Source organism: Rhinolophus sinicus, linkage group LG03 (genome assembly GCF_036562045.2).
Source record: "Rhinolophus sinicus isolate RSC01 linkage group LG03, ASM3656204v1, whole genome shotgun sequence".
NCBI lineage: Eukaryota > Metazoa > Chordata > Mammalia > Chiroptera > Rhinolophidae > Rhinolophus > Rhinolophus sinicus.
Window position 1 is genome coordinate 45,065,593 of NC_133753.1, and position 20,568 is coordinate 45,086,160.

General features: G+C 50.3%; 1 protein-coding gene across 11 annotated transcripts in view; it reads left to right on the plus strand.

Moving 5' to 3' along the window:
- MEGF11 (multiple EGF like domains 11) overlaps nucleotides 1-20,568 on the plus strand; it is a 368,017-nt gene that overhangs the window by 312,192 nt on the left and 35,257 nt on the right. For all 11 annotated transcript variants that reach the window (XR_012494704.1, XM_074327539.1, XM_074327538.1 and 8 more), the window contains one exon: nucleotides 837-1,011. Coding sequence is in view for 10 of the 11 variants with exons in the window: in XM_074327539.1 (XP_074183640.1) it covers nucleotides 837-1,011 (175 nt within the window). In the remaining variant the exon portion in view is untranslated. The remainder of the gene's footprint in view (nucleotides 1-836; nucleotides 1,012-20,568) is intronic.

Consider the following 20,568-nt stretch of genomic DNA (forward strand, 5'->3'; position numbering starts at 1 on the left):
CAGCCCAGGGGAGGTGTGTGGCCTCTGAGCAAATGTGGTGATGGGTTTCAGACACAGCAGCTGGGGCCATCAGTCAGTTACACACTTGCAGAAGCTCTGAGAAGCGCAGTCACCACACCCCATATGCCCTCTGGTCATGAATGGTACTGGCTGCTGGCTCAGACTTTTGCCAACCAGAGTTTGCCCCACCCTCTAGAGGTCATGACAGGCAATTCCTGCCTAGAGCCAAGTGGTCCTTTCTCTGACCTAGACAGGTCTGGGATGGACATGTCCATCTCCCTCACTCTTCAATCGCCCTGGGAAAGCAAATAGAGGGTATCCTCTCCAGTGCAGACGCTGGCGGGGGGGGGGGGGGAGGCATCTGCCCAGAGGTCTCAGATGTTCACTGAGTACCTGTGATGTGCCACGGTGTCTCCCTCTTGTGCCTGCCCCCACACCAGGCATCTGCCTGGGGTGCAGAGTGGGTGAAGCACTGGACCCCATAGTACCGAAGGGAAGGGACTAAAAAAGGCTGTCTTCTGCTTTGGTCTCTGTGTATTTGTACTATAAAGACTACTTGTTTGGGAGTCTGGAGACCTGTGTTCTAATCCTGCTTTTGCCACTTGCTATGTGACTTTAGGCAAATTATATAACTACCATGAGCCTCATTTTTGGGGGGCTAATGAGACCACAGGATCTTGGGTTCTTCTGACAAACAAATGAGGCCTCAAGCAATTTTGCCTCCGTGGCCCTTGGAATGTGCTACCCCGGGCAGACCAGACTTGGTGTGGGCAGAGGATGGGACATGCCCGCATCCCTGACCAGACTGTCCTCTTGTTCCTCTCTCCGCTGCTCAGCTGCCACCCAGTAACTGGAGCTTGCACCTGCCAGCCAGGCTGGTCTGGCCGCCACTGCAATGAGTCCTGCCCTGCTGGCTACTATGGCGATGGCTGCCGGCTACCTTGCCCCTGTCAGAATGGGGCCGACTGCCACAGCGTCACTGGGAGCTGCACTTGTGCCCCAGGCTTCATGGTAAGATGGGAGGGGCTTCCCACGGCTCCTGTGCCCCCCACCCCACCCAGGAGAGGAGGGCCAGCTTCTCCGACCTCCAGGTCGGATCAGGGAGTGTGGCCCTATGCCCAGGGATGAAGAACCGGAGTGTTTCCATGTCCCCCTCAGAGACAGAGCCCATGACCAGAGACCCGCCAAGGCTGTTCTCCAAGGCCCAGTTCTGCTGGGGTTTGTATTAGTAAAAGTAGTGGAAGGAGGAGACTTTTCCATTGTCCCTGTTGCCCCGAAACACCAGTTGTCTTCATGCCCAGCTCCCCCTTGCCCATATTCTTATGCACACAATACAGACGGTCCTCAACTTACAATGGTGTGACTTACGAAGTTTCAATTTTACGATGGTGTGAAAGCAATAACACTCTGGAAACTGTACTTCAATTTTGAATTTTGCTCTTTTCCTGGCCGGTGATATGCTGGACCTACTCTCTTGTGATGCTGGGCAGCAGCGGCGAGGTGACTGTGCCCAACTGCAGGCTAATGTACGTGCTCGGAGCACGTTTCAGGCAGGCCAGGCTAAGCGATGAGGTTCGGCAGGTTAGGTGTATTAAATGCATTTCTGACTTATAATATTCTCAACTCACGATGGGTTTATCAGGACATAACCCCATCATAAGTTGAGGAGCATCTGTATTTTTATATCATAATAACCACAGTGCACATGGGCAGTTTTGCATTCTGCTTTCTTTCCCCCACATCTGCTGCTTCGGGCTTCTTAATTATCATTTTGTATGACTGCGTAACACTGCAGGAGCTGATACACTCCCCGTTTGCTCAGCCATTCCCTTCCTGCTGAATACTGAGTTGTTTCCAGTGTTCCCAGCAAATGTTGCACTGAGCATCTTCCTACAAACAGCTTTTCCCCTCCTGTTGAATGATTTCCTTAGGGTGAATTTCCAGGGTCAGTAGGCATAATTATTTATGGCTCGTGATGGATGTTGCTATATTACTTTCCTCAAGGGTTATAGAAATCTATACTGCCACCAGCTGTGTGTGAACATACCTATTTCAAAACAACTTTCCTAACATTCTTTTTTTTAATTTGGGCTAATTATATAGGTAGAAAATGGCTCGTCAGTGTTGCTCTAATTTGCATTTCTCTGATTACTAGGGAGAGTGAACCTTTTCCCCACATGTTTGTTTACTATTTGTATTTCCTCATGAATTATGCCGGGCTTTATGAGGTTTGATTCTGGGGAACTTGACGGTGGAAGTGGAATCCTGTTCAAAGGTGGAGGTGGGGTGTGCCCAGTGGCTCTCAGGACTCAAACACTCTTCAAAAGAGAAAAATCTGCTCCTCCTGCAAGTTTCCTCTCTCATGGACCTTTATTGATGTGAGCTTTGTCCATAACTTCCATAGAAAAATGGAGTGCCCTAGCTTTGGGGTTTGGGTAGGAGAGAGGAGTTGTTTGGGATGAGAATCTCGCATAGCCGAGTGGTCAGGTGACTGAAGGGGAGTCCACTGCCCACCACAGCGCTGGTGGTGCTTCCTGACTCCAGTCCCAGCTTGGCTACTAGGGCAGCTCTACGGCTCTGGGCACATGGCTTCCCCTCCCACAGTCCCAGTTCCTTCATCTGTAAATGAGAAGTTTGTGGTGATACGGGAGAGATGAACCAACTGATTTATAAGATGGTCTACTGTGCAGACTCCACAGATTAAGTCAGGAGACACACCCTTCTGGGGGAAATGAAGGAAAGTAGGAGCAAGGAGGTGTGTGTGTGTGTGTGTGTGTGTGTGTGTGTGTGTTTGCAAAGGGGTTTCACTGAGATTATTACAGTAAAGATGGTAGTAATTATGGGTGAACTATGAGAGTAGGGGTGGAGCATTGCTTCCCCAAGCTCAGCACCCCCTTCCTCAGAAGAAGGGGAATCAGGACCCCAGGAGGGCCTAGGAAGGCTGCTGTCTGTGTGCCCACTGCTTCCAGGCCAGAGCTCCAACAGTCTGGGGACCAGGCCACTGCCTCTCTTCCTCCAGGATGCAAATGACTTCCTGCTCTTGAACTCTGGGGGGACTTGGCTCTTACAGGAATCACCTAGCTGTGGAGTCCCTCCGGCCTGGAGCTTGGGGCTAAGACAGATTGTGAGCCACGCTGCCCTAGTGAGACCACGTGAATTCTCATCCATCTCCTCCTGCCCAGCCTCATTATACCTGGAAAGGCTCTTCCGGGCCCTGTCGCATGTTGAGCAGGAGCTGCTGGAGGTGATTACAGAGCAGTCAGTTGTTCTCATCCAGCGTGACTCATTCTTGCATGCACCAGGCTCCAGGGGGAAATCATTATTGCCACTCTCACCCCAGCTTCTGAATGAATGGGACTTCCTGCAATTAGCCAGCTTTGGTAGGGGAGGAGGACTGGGGCAATGAGCAGAGCAGACTTGGCTGAGACTTCCCCCAAATGTCCCATGATCAATAATAATGAGCAATTCCTTTATTTATGGGTTGGTTTGTGAATTTATGTACCTGCCTTTTTCCTTGAAAGATTTTTAGGATGGGCAATTAGAGACTAATTCAAAGAGCCTTGAGTGTTTGGAGACATTGATCCTAGGCTTATGTCACTTGGACATGGCACTTCACCTTGCTGGACCTCAGTTTCCTCATCTGCAAGAGGGGAGGCACATCAGTCCTGCTTGCTATTGGATGTGAGTGGCTCACATGGCCACATCCACAGCTATCCTCTTCCTGCCAAGGGCTCCTTAAGGAGGATGTCAGGATAGCTTTAAGAAAGCAGAGTCTCCGAGGGTAGGAATGATCTCAGGTTCAGCATAGATGTAAGAAGTGCTGATAAAGTGGTGCGGAACCACCCCTGGGAGCCCAGTGACATACCTGCTCCAGCCAGGTGGTCCCCACCCCCTGAGATCACGAGCATATAGGGCAGAAGCAAGTCCTGCCTGGTACTCTGGATGTGCTGGCCCTCACATTTTTTCTCCTTCCTACTCACCTTCCCAGCAGAGGATATGGGAAGTCTAATCATGTACCTGTCCAGCCATCAAGGAACTTGTACCCAATAACAATCATACTCACATTAGCAGCAAGCAGTTATTGAGTCTTTGCTGCGTGCTTCATTTCTAGTCCTCACAATGGCCCTATGGAGGTACACTTTTACATTCCTCAGTTTGCAAATGAGGATGAAATTCAAACAGGATAAGTGACTGGCCCAGCATCACAAAGCCAGTAGTGGTGGGAGCCACTGAATTCTCATAAGTGAGATGACAGGCTTTGATTGACAGGTCACTATGGAACCACACAAATCTGAGTTCAAATTCTAGCCATCCAATCTCCACCCTGCCTACCTACAAGTCACTTATCCTGCCTGCGACTGAATTTCCTCATCTGTTGAGAGGATACTTGGCCATGAGAGTGAGACAGTTCATATGGAAATTTTACAGTGCAGAGCCTAGAACACAATAGATGCCCAGTAAAGATGGTAGTAATTATGGGTGAACTATGAGAGTAGGGGTGGAGCATTGCTTCCCCAAGCTCAGCACCCCCTTCCAAGAAAGTGTCAGGCGGAGCTGCACCCAGGTGTTCACATCAGAACAGAGCCATGATCACGTACAGCTGCTCATCCAGGCAGGTCTGCCCAAGCATTCTGATTGGTCAGTCTCAGGAGGCGCGCTGGGGTGGACACACCTGTCAGTGTTTGAGGAAATGGATGTAGAAATGGAGATGGGAAGAGACTCTGGGCATTTTACATGTTAGTGTGGCAGCAGCAATGAAATCACTTGGGGTGTGCATTGCTGAATTACATTGGTACTGCCAGGTGGCAGAAAACAGCCCTGGGCTGGAAGGCAAAAGACTAAGTTCCTAGTCTAGTTGTGCTAACTTTTGAGACTTCTATTTCTCCATTGGAAGGTAGGAATGAAATTCTCTACCCAAAAGAAACAATGGCGTGGGAGACAGTCATTAAAATGGAAGTGTTTCAAGTTGGGAGTGGCGTTGTTTCAGCACCTTGGACAGCCCCACAAGTCTCTGCTCCAAGGTTGCTCTCGCCCTGTTAGAACCCAGGATCCTCACCAGTCAGAACACCATGGTTAACAAGGGTGAGAAGGGACGAGTGAGGGTCACAGACAGGGGCTCAGGCCAGCAGAGTCTTGGGAGTGTCCATGTGAGGAATGATCCAGAAAGTGAGGACCTTTTTCCCCGCCCACCCGGGCTAGGGGAGTAGCTGAACTGTGGCGAGGTCACTAAGTGGAACTGCCCATCCATTTGGAGGTTAGAGACACATTACCCCTTTCCACGGCTTCTCATTATCCACCAAATAAAGCTCAAGCCCCAGTCCTCTGTAACCTGCCCTCAAAACCTGACCTCATCTCCTGCTAAGTCCTGCCACACACCTGTGCCACACATGACTCACTTTTCCCACGCATCGTGTCTGCTTTGGGGCTTCAACCTGTCCTTTTTCTCAAGCTTTTTTCTCTTCCTAGACTGCCCACCTGATACCCTTATCTCAGTCTATGAAAATCCTCCTCTGCCCTTCAGGCTAAGATCAAAGGCTGTCTCTTCCACGAAGTCTTCCCTGAATACACTTCTCTTGAGAATTAACCCTCCCATCTCCTCTTTTCCCACAGAACATGGCTCATACTCAGAATCTGTCTCCCTCCAGTCCTGCACCTCCTTCTGCCCCCTGCACCATGCCTATCGTGTGAACATCTTGCTCAATATACTCTTTTTGAAATGAATGAAATTCTTGGGAAGGGCAATGTCCTTCAGTTTCCAGAACTGACCTTTATAGAAAGAAATCCATTGCATTTCCCAGCGGGCCTTACCAGGAGGGCCGGGGCTTGAATCTACTCATTAGCTTCCCTGCAATTCAGATAAACAGTTCAGGTTCTTTGAGTAAAAGGTGTGAGCTTCCACCTTATGCAGTACTGTATAGTGCTACGCAGACTCTGGAGCCAGACTCCCTGCCTTCAAATACCAGCTTTGCGGCTTATACGCTGTGTGGCTGTAGGCAAGATGCTTTACCTCTCTGTGCCTCTGTTTTCTCATATGTGAAAGGGGAATAACAATAAAGTCCATCAGATTACTGAGCTGATTAAATTAATTAGTACATATAAAATACTTAGAATGCCTGCATATTGGTAATCTTTCAACAAGTATTAACTACTATTATTGTTGATGATGTTGCCACTGCTATTGTTGTTGTCGTTATTTACCCTAAGGGGTCCCCCCACCTGAAGAAGCTGACTGGCCCTGGCTTGAGTGCCCTGTTTGAGGGTACAGGTAGAACTGGGGGTGCAAGGAAAAGAGCAGAGTTAGTTGAAACTTCCCCTGGCTGGGAGCTGCAGGCCTGCCAAGGGCTCCTGGGACCCCAAGGGCAGCCCCAGAACCAAGAATAGACTTTCTCGTCACGGGGGAGAAGGCCGGTTTCTCAGCCCCACCACACTCCTCCGCTGACCATCCTTCTGTAATTAGGCCTCACCTACGCAGCCAGCCTGATGAAGCCTCCTGCGTTCCTCTGGGACTAATTGCTGCCACCTTGGCACCCGGAGTGAATAGCTTGTGAGGTCACTGCCAGAGCTGCAAGGACTTGATTTCCCAGACCCCCTCCAGGGTGCCTCCTCCCTGCATGGAGCCCGTGTGGCTGGGAGATAAGGGGCCCTCTGGTCATTGCTCAGCGCAGATGCTTCCTTTCAGTCCTGGCTATAATAGGGATGGGGAGCATGGGAGGCGGAGGAGAGGGGCCTGGTGTCCCCTCCCATGGGATTCCGGGCCTATATTTCTCCCCTGGATGACAGAATTTCTATTACCTTAAAGGGCTCATCTATTTATGCTGCAATTTTTTGAAGCCCTGTCTGCTGTTATTGAACCCTGCATGCTGGCAAGGGGAGCGGGCACTCCATCACCCAAATGAACAAACTCGTTTCCACATTTTTCTCCCCTTTCTCTGTGCTGTCGGTAGGTCATACGCAAGCCTCAGCTGCTCTGGCTAGGGAAAGCGGGAGGGAGGTGAGAGTTATGAAAATCCAGATCAGTGGAGCAGTGATTGAATTTTCCTCCAAGGTTTGTGATGCCCTTTAAAGATGTCACCCTCCCCCAGCCCACCTCCACTCCCTCACGCTGAGCAAAGTGCGTGTCTGCCTGTTGTGTGGCTCCTAAACTGGAACTAGGGAGCAAGGACAGCTGTGGGACCAGAAGAGACTGGACTGAAAATTATAGCCAGGTGAGATGTATATAATGTGTGGGCGTGTCCTATTCTAATTGTTTTGTTCATCAAACTGAGGTCTGCAGACTATTAGCCCTAAGAGTAGAAAACCAGCTTCTTATCCCCCACCATTGACTAGCTTACTAATTATTACAGTAAAAGATTTTCCTGGATGCTGCCATGGGGATGAGGAATTCACCCTCTAGCTGCCATGCCCAGCAGAGGAACCCAGGTGAAATGATCCAAAAATATTCACACATACGTACACAGACTCCTGTACTCAAATCCCAGCACAGCCACCACTTGCTGGGTGGCCATGGCCCAGTTACTTAAGCTACTCAAGCCTTAGTTTTTCATTTCCAAAGCAGAGTAAATAAAGGTACTATGTAATACTGTTATTCTTACGATTGAATTAGATAAATTATGTACAATGCTTAGAACAAAGCCTGGCACATAGTAAATGCTCAATAAATGATTGTCAAGGTCCCTTAGGTAGTGGTAGAGATGACACATTGGAGGCAAAGGGTATGAACTTTGGGGTCAGACAGGCCTGGATTAGAATCCCAAGTCTGTTGCTCCCAAGTAGCTGTGTGACCTTAGACAATGTGCTCAGCCTCTCTGAGCCCTCATTTCCCATCTATAAAATGGGTTAATAATGCCTGCTCTTCAGAGTTAGTGTGAACACAAAATGGGAATTATTCTTCATAATGGCAGAGATGGAAGAATGTTCAGCCCTTCCCTCGTGTGTCCTCTCTGTACAAAGAAACCAAGGTCTAGAGAGGGAAGCTGACTTAATTAGGTCACACAGCAAATCATTAGCAGAACTGGGATGGAAAGCAGGTGACATAGCTCCCAGTCTGATGCTCTTTCCACCTTTGCCTCCACCTGATGAGTTTGCTGTCCCCAGAGCAGACACCTGCTGATTTTTCCCAGGTCGGAGAGGGATGGGGGTGGGGTTCCCTAGGGTGTTAAATTGTGTTGGCAATTAATCCAGAGTAAAGCTGGGAAAATTGGCTTTATGTCGCTAAGTCTGAGTCCAGCCTTCTCGCTCTGAGACCCCCTGCGGTTTGTGGCTTTATCAGGGAAAACTGCTGACTCTTCTGTTCTAAAAAATAAATGTTCCCCATGTCACACCACCCTCTCCCTGTCATGTCCTTATCAAAGCCCTCATTACTGGGTTCCTGCAGCTCTCTCCGTGCAACAGCAGAAACTGTTGAGACAGGTCTGAAGCATCTATGCTCTAAACACTACCAGTTGTCTATTTTGTCCACGTCTCTGGTGTTCACTGGGTTTCTGCTGCTGCCGAGGGTGGGGCTTCGAGTCAGAGGCACTTCCCTGAGAGGTCTGGAGGAAGTGGATGACTAAGTTAGTGTGGAATCACATGGCCCAGGCACTCTGCTCTCCATACGTTATTTACTTAATCTTCACAACAGCCTCGTATGTAGGGGCTGTTAGGATTCCCACTTTGCAGATGAGGGAACAGGCTCTGAGAGGAGAAGTAACCTTCCTACTGAATTTGTGGCTACCAGGAGCTGAGACTATAGCTGTCTGAAACCAGAACCTGCGCTTCTTAACCACAAACCAAAATGCCTGGAGAGGAGAGGGCTGTGGATACATGGGAAATAACCAGCTGTGAAACTCAGGCCTTTCCCCAGGAAGGGGACCACCTTCTCAGCTGCAGCCTGGTGACCTCCAACCTTTGTCTTCTAGGGGAGGTCGGCTGGGATCTCAGTCTCCCTCCTTAGTTTGGGGCCCACTCATCTCACACTTGAGCTTGTCACTCCTCACAGCTGTCTCGTGAGGAAAGCAGGGCAAGTACTGTTAGCTGTATTTCACAGATGAGAAACTGAAGTTCAGAATGGTTACGAGTCTTGTCCAAGATGATCGAACTGAGCCTAGAACACAGGGCTTATGGCTCCAAGGCCAGACCCACCTCAGGACAGCTGGGCAGGGAGGAGAGGTCAGTGCTACGCAAAGGACCAGCCGGGAGTCGGGCCTGGGCGTCAGCCCTGGCTCTGCTACCTACTCACTGTTTGATTTTGCCCAAGTCACTTCACCACTCTGTGCCTTAACTTTATCTTCTGCAAAATGGGGGCACCAACCCTGCTCGCTATGTCCTGGGGCTGATGTAAAGCTGGGCTGAAACAAGCTCTTGGGAAGGACTAGAAGAAGTGCCAGGGTGTGTACACCGAGAGGCATGAGGGGGAGCAGTGGGCCCAGGGCCCGCAGACCAACCTCCCACCAAGGCTGCGGGTCTAGAACAAAGGAAGAACCCACTCCCCTCCTGCTACCCCTGCCCTCAAGCTCCAAGAGCCCACCCAGCATGCCCCCCCCACCCCCAGCCATCTCCCCACTTAGTCATTAGCACCAATAATCGCATCTGCAGGAGTAATTATGGACCCCAGGAGGGGAAGAAATTCCTGCCAAAAGATGTGATTATGTCTGGAAAATGAAAGATGTTGCAGAAAAGGTCATGAATAAATTATTTCAAAGGTGGGGCTAATACGAAAATGAGCAATGGGAGTAAAACGACAACAACAATCACATAAAAACCCTCCAGACTTCTCTCCCAAAACACGACTAAACAACTGCTCTTGCCTGTTCTAAAAGTTCTGAAGAGGGATATTAATTCCCTGTGACAGGCACAGAGAAGCCAGGCCAGGGCTCCCCAGCCCTCAGGCGCAGATGGCCCGGATGAGCAGGGGTGTGGGGAATATGAAGGAAAATAGTGGGCGTGGAGCAGGCCGGGTCCTACATGCCAGGTGGGGTCTGTGCTGAATTCTGCAGGCAAGTGGGAGCCTTGTAGTCTTGAGCGGGGGAGGAGGGAAGGTGACAAAATGGTGCTGACTTGACCTCCTCCGCAGTAGCAAGATGGCAACGTCATAGTCCGAGAACTCAACACGCAGTAGGTGTTCAGTAGGGGCTGGTTCCCATCGCTCCCCAGGGTTCCTCAGTAGAGGCTGCTTGGCAGAACGGGGAGAGCTCTGGGAGGGCTTTGAGTCAGGGAAACCTGTTTCCATCCCAGCCCTGCCACTCACCAACTGCATGACTGAGGGAAGGTCACCTCCGAAACCTCTCCGCTCACATGGAACACCTTGCAGGAGGGTTGTGAGGTGAAACAAGTCAAGCATTGCGAAAGTGGCACAGAACAGGTCAATCTGAGTCTCTTTCCTTACATCTGCCGTGGGCCTAGGCTCTTATTGGGCCGTGCGTAATCATCAAAAGACCTAAAGCATTTAGAGCACTTCCTCTGGGCCAGGCACTGTTCTAAGAACATTACATATATCCACTTATTTAATCTTCACCACTACCCTTGGAGAAAAGTACTACTATAATGCCCATTTTGCAGCTAGGGAGACTGAAACACAGAGAGGTTAATAATTTGCCCCAGGTTTGTCAAATATACCCAAGTAAAGCTGAAAAAAATAATATAAGCTGCCCAAGGTCCTGTAAGTGTCAGAGCCAGGACCTGAACCCAATGGTCAGGTTCCAGAGCCCATGTGCTTGACACAGCCTCCTGCCACCTCTGTGATCCGCCTTTTCCATGGGCAGACCCAGAGTGATCCTTGCTGCCCCCAACCAGGGTAAAACCCTAACCACAGCCACAGCGGCACTCCAGCCATAGGAGCTGAATTTGGAAGTGGTGTCAAACTATAGGGCAGTCAGGCATCTGTCAGGTAGCTGAGGTGGTGTGGATGGGACACGCCATCATCACCAGCACCCTCATCCGTATCACAGCTCTTCCACTACAAAATGCTCTGATATCCATCTCCTCAGGACTTCACGGCTGTCTGAGGTTAGTTAGATGCCACTGTTGCCATTTTATACACAAGGAGACAGGCTCTGCAAGGTTACTCAGCTCTGAGCGTCTACACCCGCCCCACTCTCAAGCCCCGGGCTGAGCCACTCCCCCAGGCAAATGCTGCCTGGAAGAACCCCTCCTGCCCCATCTCCCTTCGAAGCCCTGCTCCCCTCTTTTCCCTCGGCCCCTGAGGACCCCACAGCCCCAGACAGGGTCTGCCCCAGGCCAGAAGCCACCTCATCCCTTCCTACAGGGAGGTCTGATCTAAACTAAGCTCCCTTCAAACTTGACTCCTGGGCCTTAGGACTTAAATGGGGAGATGTTCCAGGCCTATATTATGTGTAGTGAAGCATTCTATGAGAACTTGGCTGAGAAACCTCCAGGAGGCAAAAAAAATCCAGCTTTATTAAGACTTGAATAATTTATAGGAACGGGGCAGCGGGAAGGACAGGTCCTGTGACAGTAGAGGGAGCCTTTCCCACGCCCGCTCCTTTCTTGTTCCCTGCGAAGAGCCCCTCAGGTTTCAACTCCTGGGCTTTCTTGGCTTTCAGTCTATGATTATTTTTGTTTTTTAATGATTCCACAATCAATACGCGGTTGGCTTTGCCTGAGTCTGGACTCTCAACCTCTCAAACAGAAAGGAGTAGCCCAGACTCCTGCCTTGGAGGAGGGGGTTCCTAAAATAGGTGGAATACTCAGTCCCTTGCCTGCTGTCTGGGACCAGCCTATGTCTTTAGGGCAAGTTTGAGGCCCGGCCCTCCAGGCCTTCTTGGCTGGGCTACTCTGACCTCTAGACTACTGTCCACTGCTGTCCCTCTGCCTGATGCTGGCACGCCAATGCTGGTGGCACAGTGTGGATGTTTCTGCCCAGCAGATGTTTCTGTTTCTCTATAAACAGAAAGCTTCTGGGGGGCATGTCTACCTGATTCATACCTGTGTCCCTAGCTTTCCCCGTCCTGCCACCTTCCTGACGCCAGCCCACTGCCAGGCCTCACACAGTCTCCGGCACAGAGTTTGATCATAAATGTTCAGGGAATAAATGCACAGGTAGTTTAGAAGCATCCCCTGAGTCGTGAATGTGCCACATTTTGCTTAGACCTTAGTAAACAACCCCCATTGGCTCTGCAGGACCCTCTGTCTGCCACAATCTGGTTCTCACTTGGAACAATGTCCATCACTGTAGTCAGACTCTGGCTCTACAGGCCACTGCCCTGACCTCACACCACCCAGCCATCACCCCAGAGGATCTGGGTTCTGCAACACACATGCACCCCGTAGATCCAACCCTCACAATGTAGACCCAGCACGTCCATACCATCCACACCATGCTCAAAGCCACCATAATCAAATCACCCTTGGGGCTGTGTGGCTAGGATTGGCTCAAATGTCACACATGCAGAAGCTAAGCTTACCCCACAGCTGTCACACCACTGATACAAAACACACTCACACAAATCAAACTATGGAAACTGTCATGTGGTTGGCACCTCCAGAGTTGTGCAGTACACGGCCTACACAATTGTCCAGAGCAGCCTCAGGTCACTGACAGCCTATTCATTTTGGACAGACCTAAGGCTTCCAGGCCTATCTTTCAGCCCTTCTCCACCCATCCCCCATGGGAGCCAGACAGAATGACTCAGCTGCAAGGACCCGGGCATTTCCCCCTCTGCGAAGGGAGGAAGGAATAGGAACGTGTGTAACAAGTGGATTCCATCTCTCTCTCCCTCTCATCTCTCTGGCTCTCTGTTCCTCGTGCCTTATGCAGAGTTTCTTTTTCCAAGCATTCGCTGTCAGTTGCTGCTTTATCGGTGACAACACTAATTAGGTCCAGCGAGGTTTGCTCTGCATTGAAAGGCTTCTGTGGCTGCCGTTTGGTCCAAGCTGTTCTCTCTTTGCCTTGTAGGCCATGTGTTACCCTTTTCCCCTGGAAAAATCACAAATGCGGCTCCCCACCTGGGAGTCCCACTGCCTATGCCCTTAGAGTTGGGAGTGGGGGTGACTGAGAAGTGTGGGCAGGAGGCATGCAGCAGGTCAGGGCTGGCACTTGGCGTGGCACAGAAGACACTTGCCTGACAAGCGGCTTTGGAAACAGTAAAGCACACGCCCCATGTATGCCGGTTGCATTCACGTGACATTGGACATCAAAATCAGCCTGCATTATTGCCCTGAGACTCCAGGAATAGCAGGGGAAAGAGGGGAACAGGAGCAACCAGAGGCTCAGGGAGGCCACTGGAGGCTGCCTGCGGAACGTCTGGAAGTAGGGAGGAAACTAGACTGCGCCCCTCTCGTGCCACAGCCTCATCTGGTGCCCTACTCCCTTCCAGCCACTAGGGGGTGAACTCCATGAGGGCAGAGAAAGATCTGTTCTGCTCGCCGTGTATCCCGCGGCCTTGCACAGTGTCTGACACAGACTAGTGCTTAAAAAGCTGTATCCTAAATGACTGAATTAATTCATTACATCTGCACTGAACACTGACTGTGGGCGAGGCGCTGCTAGGGCCACGCAGTTGAATAAAACAGACCCCGTCCTTACCCCCATGGAACTTACCATCTAGTGGATGAGAGCTGACGTTTTTTTAATTAAGTTACAATTGTGGTAAGTGCCACAAAGGGGCAAGTAACAGGGAAGCCTGCTCTGGAAGTGGGAGGGCAGGGGTAAAGTTAAAGAATATGGGAGCGGAAAGGGACCTGAGGTCGCATGTAGTCTAGTGTAATGGTTAGTTCAACCCAGTGCCGTAATAACGGTACTTAGCCTACAGTAGATGTTCCACAAATGTTAATGGATTGAATGAATGAACAAATAAGGCCAAGTTACCTTGAGCCAGTGTTTTTGCCTTACTTAAACCTATTAGTCTGACCCCAGGTCCAGGCCCTTTCTTGCCTAAACCATCCCTACTCCAACAACAAGACACGTGTGCCAGGGCAACGTCCCAGGCTCCTGTCCCACAGTCCTCTCTGCCGAGCTCCCACAGGCTGGCAGGAGCGTGCCTACCACCTTGGGCTGGATCTAGAAAACTCGGTTCCACTCCGTTTATGCTGCATCCCAGCCACAGAACATATTTAAGGGGACCCAGAGACAAACTTACACGATTGCCTCCCACTTTTGTGTGAGGAGGGTCAACTACTTTCCATCTTCCTCTTTCTTCCACTCCGAAAAATACTCATTAACCTCTTGCCCATTGCAAGGAAAATGGATGGTCCACACAAGAAGCCCAGCTGTTGATTAATTTTCCCAAACAGGGCTGAGCTACAAAGCAGCATGTTGCAGGGGAGAAAATTCAATAAATAGCATTTGAAACAAATTTAATAGAACATATAACTCATTACCCACGGGGGTCTGGGCCTGTGCTGCCACGTTGTGCGAGGAGACCCCTGGAAGGCAGGCTGAAGGGTTGATTTGCATCTTTTTAGCGAGACCAGCTCCTGGGGTTCCATTCTGCCAGTAGCTTTTTCAAATCAAGTTCAAAATGTTAATAGCCAATGCTGCATCTATAATTAACGGGCCTTTGGATGGGAGGAAGAGTTCACATCCATCCTCCATTCACAGAAGGAAGACACTGAGCAGGACTGGCAGCTCCCTCCAGCAGAAGAGGAAACCTCAGGGACCTGCCCCTGTGGAAGGTGGAAGGCTCCCTTTCCTGGGCTGGGAGGTAGGGGAGGTCTGTGAAGGTGAGATGAAGATAGATAAGGACAGGAAAATACCAAGACATCAACTTCCAAGTGTGGAGAAAGAGCCAAAGCATCTGGGCCTCAGCAGGTGGCCCTTTCTCAAGGTCAAAGCCATGTCCTCTGGGTGCTCTGTGCTTAGGTGGTGAGTGTGCTGTTGATACAAGCAAAGCAGCATAGGCTACTCCAGAATTTCACCATATCTGGGCTCTTAGCATTCTGTGCTAAAAATGGGAGCTAGGGGGGCGGTCGGACAGCTCAGTTGGTTAGACCACGAGCTCTCAACAACAAGGTTGCCGGTTCAATTCCCCCATGGGATGGTGGGCTGCGCTCCCTGAAACTAAAGATTGAAAACAGTGACTGAACTTGGAGCTGAGCTGTGCCCTCCACAACTAGATTGAAGGACCACAACTTGGAGCTGAGGGGCCCTGGAGAAACACACTGTTCCCTAATAAAAATTTTTTAAAAAGGAGCCAGGAAATTCAAGTTTCCAGCCCATCTCTGTCTAGCATCGGCTGTGTAATCCTAGCCAAGTCGCTTTCCCTCTCTTGGCCTCAGTCTCCTCACCTGTAAAACAAGGCAAAGGGACTAAGTGATTCCCACCACCAAGGGATTGCCACCACCCTCAGCCCTGGCACGATGGGCTATTCCCCCACCATTAGGAATGGGCGTGTGGCCAGTGCTAGGCCACGTATTAGCAGAGTAGGTGGCCACCCAGCTGGTGTAGTTCTTACAGGCCCAGGAGCACTCCCACCCCTGGGACCACTTTCCCACAAATCCTCACTCCTTTGTGTTAAGACCCCTACTTCAGGCAAGAAGATACTCAGTGAGTCAGCGCTGAAGGACCCTTAGAGATGACCCAGCCAGTGGTTCCCAGCTAGACACCTACAAACGCTGTAGCAGGTGGCCTTAAGCGGTTTTGAACATTTCATAAAGCCAACGGGCAATCTTCCGTTACCTGTGATGAAAACAACTAAAACACCAAGGTTTTTGTTTTGTTGTTTTTGCTTTTAATTGGAATTAAATTAACTCTATGTGATATCCCAGGTTAGCATACGCTGATCAGAAGCTCTGATTGGTTGTAGGTGACATCATGGGAATTTCTAGGTCATGGTTGGTGGACAAGATGCTGCCACCAGAATCACATGGCATGTGGTGGTTACTGGCCAAATTGTACCTGTTAAATATGTGACTGGCCTTAAACACCACAGAGTGACAGCAGTGTCTTTACAATTGAGAAGGTTTTGTAGAGGGAGGATATTAACAAGGATTCTTGGTGGTGAAAAGCCAGGGAGACTGATTAATTTCAACAGCCACATATAAAATTGATAAGGAAACCAAGGCCTGTCTGTTACCTAGCATGCACATGAGTCTGTCAGAAGAGAAGACTGTTTTCCAGCAGTAAGATTTATAGGAATTCTGGATGGAGATCTTGGGGAACAGCTTCCATAAAGGGCCTTAGGGTACTCCTGGCTGAGGCAGTGAACAGAGGTGCCAGGCTGTGTGAAGCACATCAGAGGCCAAATGAAACTCACAACCCTGGATTCACATCCTGCCTTTTTCCAGGAGTGTGAAGAGATAAAAAATGTGAATTCAGGGCTGGTCTGGGCAGGCACTGGGCTAGGGCTGGGGAGGGGGGCTGTAAAGCACAGCCCCTGCAGCCAGTGCCCTAAGGAACACCGGCCTGCAAGTCCCGGCTCTACCTCGTGGGCCCACTCTGATTCCGTCTCCTCCTCATGAAGGCAGTGGATTTCACCACCTATAGGATTCTGTTCAGATCAGAGGGTCTTGTCTCCCTGAGTGGATGCACTAGACGCCAACAGGGTAATTTTCTGGCTGTACTTCTGACCCTTCGCCCGGCTGGGCAGGGTTTGGGTGTGGTAGGAGCATAGACCAGGCTCTGGCCTGCCTTTCCCTCATTTGTTCAACACTATTTATAGAGTCCCTCCATTCCGTGCCAGGTTCTGAGCTGGAGCTACTAGGCAACCCAGACAGGTACGATCCCTGTTCTCATGGAGCTTCTCGTTTAACAGGGGAGACAGTCAGTCAGTGGACAAATAAACACATCTGGATGCAGACATGAGTCTGGCCGTAGGCACTACCTGCGAGTTACCCAGGACAGAGGCAAGTCTCAGGCTCCATCCAGTGTGGCCCTGGGGCCCACTACCAGGGCTGGCTCAGAGTTGGCCCCCGCTCAGCAAACATTTGTTGAAATGCCTGGCGTGAGAGAGAAAGCATATGGAAAGTGCCCAGTCCTTCTGGTTCTGTCCACAGCAGAAGCTGGTGTGTACACACAAACATCTCATTTCAATTAAACAACATTTACCAAGGGCCCATTATATACCAGCAGGATCCCAAGCCCTGAGAATCTAGACATGAATAAAATTAGATCTCCATCTCCCTGAGCTCACAGCCCAGGGCTGAGGCAGGCATGTGAGCCAACCAGGACCCCCAGTGTGCTGGGACGATGGTAGCTGTGTGTGTACCCAATTCCCACCAGGGCAGGGCTGGGGGCCTGGGGAGGGAACATACCAGGAAGGAAGGAGTTAGAAATTTACACCCGAATCCACACAGATGAATAAACAGATACCCCCAGAGATTAATACATTGAGCCTCACAGGTGTGTACACTGACTACCTAAACATGGGCAGACATAGATAACGACCCCGTAGACTCAGACGCCACACAGGGCATCATGATCAAGGCCAGCTAATGGTGCCCCAAACCAGGGAGGTGTGTGAATGAGAGAATGGCCTGTGTGTTGGGGGATTGGCACCCGGGAACCCTGGGAATCACCAAACCTTGGCCAGGAGCCGCCCTGAGGCAAGAAGCTAGGCTGATTATTGGCTTGCTGTGCATGTCAGTCACCAGAGATGGCCAATCAACTGCACACCAGGCCTGACCAGATCAGAGACCAGAAAGTAGGGAATCTGACAAAAAAATTTATAGTTAGTGCTTGGGCTTATGGAGGAGTTTGAACGAGGGTGGAGTCAGGGCTGTAAGGTGGAGGAGGGAGAGTGTTTGTAGTTAGCTGTACTGGGCTCACATTCCTTCAGGGCAGAACTGTGCATTTTAGAAACTGCCTGCTTTCCCATTTGGACTTTTTTTTTGCTATTAGGCGCTAACAAAGGGAAAGTGGAATAGCTCCTGGCACATTAATGCCCCTCAATGAGTGGTCATTCCATCCCCCAAGACCATACCTTGGCATGTGGTGTTTTCAGCCTGTTCATCTACGAGGAGGGAACCAGAGAGCCAGCCTGGAGGAGGTGGCAGGAAGGGAATCTCTTCTCCTGCACTGATCCAGCATTTGTTCACTGACTGAGAGATGGAACCCTCCTCCAGTGCTGCCTTCTGCCAAAACCATGGAGGGTTTTGTGTATTCCTTTTATAAGAGCTATTCTTTCTTTGCAGTAATAGCTTTTGTAGTGCTTTCTGCCTGCTAGGCACAGCTCTATCTGCTTCACGTATGATAACTAATTTAATCCTTTAACAATCCTATGAAGTAGGGATGTTATTATTCTCATTTTACAGATGGAGGAACAGTCCCCGAGTGGTTTAGTAAATTGTACAAGGTTACATAGTAGGATGGCCCCAGAGTCTGTTCTGTAACCACTGGCCCCCAGAAGAAAGGTCTGGCTCTTTCTCCTTCACCCTCACTAATACCCTGTGGGGCCCTGGACAAGTCACTGCCCCTTTCTGCGTCTCCATTCACTGCTCTGGAAAGCAGAAAGGCCTCTCAGGCCGGTGGCCTCCCCAGGCTGTTGTAAGACTAAGCTGGCTGATCACGTCCTTGCATGGGCTGCGCTGAGAGAAAAGGGTGTTCAGGTGCAGCCTCTGGGGAGCAGGTATTTCAAGTGAGGTGCTCTGCACTGGCCCCCTGGAGCAGGGCCAGGGTGGGGAGTCCTCTTTGAGCCCCACCAGCAGACCCACAGCTGTTGCCCAGGCACCTCAAGCCTTTCCGGGAGGACCCGGGTTGGGGACACAACTGAGGACGCCAGGAGAGAAGCCGCTCTCAATGTAAACTCATGCAGAGAAAACCAGAAACTCTGCATGTAATTTGCACCCGGGCCAAGGCCCTCCGAGCTTAAATATAGTCTTATGGGCTATTTATAGTCTTGGATAAATTAGAGTTGTCTGGGTAATGGGAGCATTGACAGACTCCAGCTGGTCAGGGCCTGCCAGGAACTGGCAGAGGAAAGACTAGGAACCGTGGAACCTTCTGGTGCAGGCCTCTGCACATCCCAGTTCTCCTCTCTGACCCAGCCAGTGCAGGTGAGCCAGGAGGAGAAAAAGGCTGGAGAGGAGCCTCCCTTCACCAAGGGCCCATATGTTGGGTCTCTGTGGCCTTAATGGGAGTGACACCAGCTGCCTGGGACACTTAGTGTTGAGAGGTGAGGTCCTCTGCTTCAAACCTGTCTTTTCACAGATGCTGGAATTGAGGCTCAGAGAGAGGCAGTAACCTAGCCAGTGTCACACACTATTGGGGCCCAGTCGAGGTCTGGTCTCAGGGCCCAATCTCCACGTCAGCATTTACACAGTAAGCCTGGGCGTAAGACCTGAGAAGCTGGCCAGAGATACTCCCTAGGGGGAGAGAGTGGGAACTCAACATCCAGTGACCACATTCTCCAGAGCAGATGGCTCCAAAGTGGGCTCTGAGTGGGGAGGGCAGGTCTTGGGGGGGACTCAAAATAGAAAGCCCAAACTCCCTTATCTGGCAGTCAAAGCTTTCAACTCCCCTTTTAAATATTTCCATCACTCCTCCCTACACAAACACCTTCCTCCAGCTAACCTTAGAACATTCCCGGCTCTCATATCGTGTTTCCCTGAAAATGAGACCTAACCGGACCATCAGTACTAATGCGTCTTTTGGAGCAAAAATTAATATAAGACCAGGTATAATATAATATAATATAATATAATATAATATAATATAATATAATATAATATAATACTGGGTATAATACAATGTAAAATATAACATAATACCGGGTATAATATAATATACCAGGTCTTATATTAATTTTTGCTCCAAAAGACACATTAGAGCTGATTGTCCGGGTGGGTCTTATTTTCGGGAAACAGTAGTTCTCGGCACGCTTGCCTACACTCTTCCCAGCTGGATTGCCTTTACCCCACTGTTCTCTAACTGAAGGCTCCCACCCCTGAGGCCTCTGAAGTCCCCATTCCTGGTCCCCCTGTCCTGTGACTTGCCTTCACTCAGAACCCACTGGACTAACAGCCCACCCAAGGAGGCTAGGTGTAATGCATGCTGTGTGTGCCGCCCAAAGTCATAGCTCAGGACTGAGGTCCTCCGTCCTCCCCAGCTGCAGGAAACTTAGTGGTTCCTGGTCAAGTCCTTCTCCAGAATTTGCCCTCAGGCAAAGAGCACGAATTCACCTGAAGTCATGCCTTCTGCTCTGGGGCAGTGGACGATCCGATGATTGGAGGGGGTACTTAGGCTCTCCCTCCCTTTCCTCTGGGGGGACAATTCTAAGGGCCATCCCAGCGCCAGAGCTTCCTGGCAGATCAGCTGAGGCCATTGTTACAGCTGCACCTGAGTTCAATTTCTCCCTCTGCCCAACCTGCTTCCCTTCCCCTCACAGGGGCTATTCTCGGGAGCTCGCTAACCTCCATCTCAGAGAGTGCTTTCCAGGGAAGCCGGTTTATGACACCTGGTAACAGAATGGTTAAGCAGCCAAACTGGGTTTAAATCGAGAGCAACCATTTTTAGACTTGGGCTGAGTTACCTAACTTCTCAATGCAACTGTTCTATCTATGAAGTGGGAATAATGTCTCCCAAGGGTCTTGTGAGGATTACATGAGATGATGTATTGTGCACAGTGCCTGATATTGACAAGCATTAGCTGTCATTACTTATTATATTATATTACATTTAACTTCTCTGAGATTCAG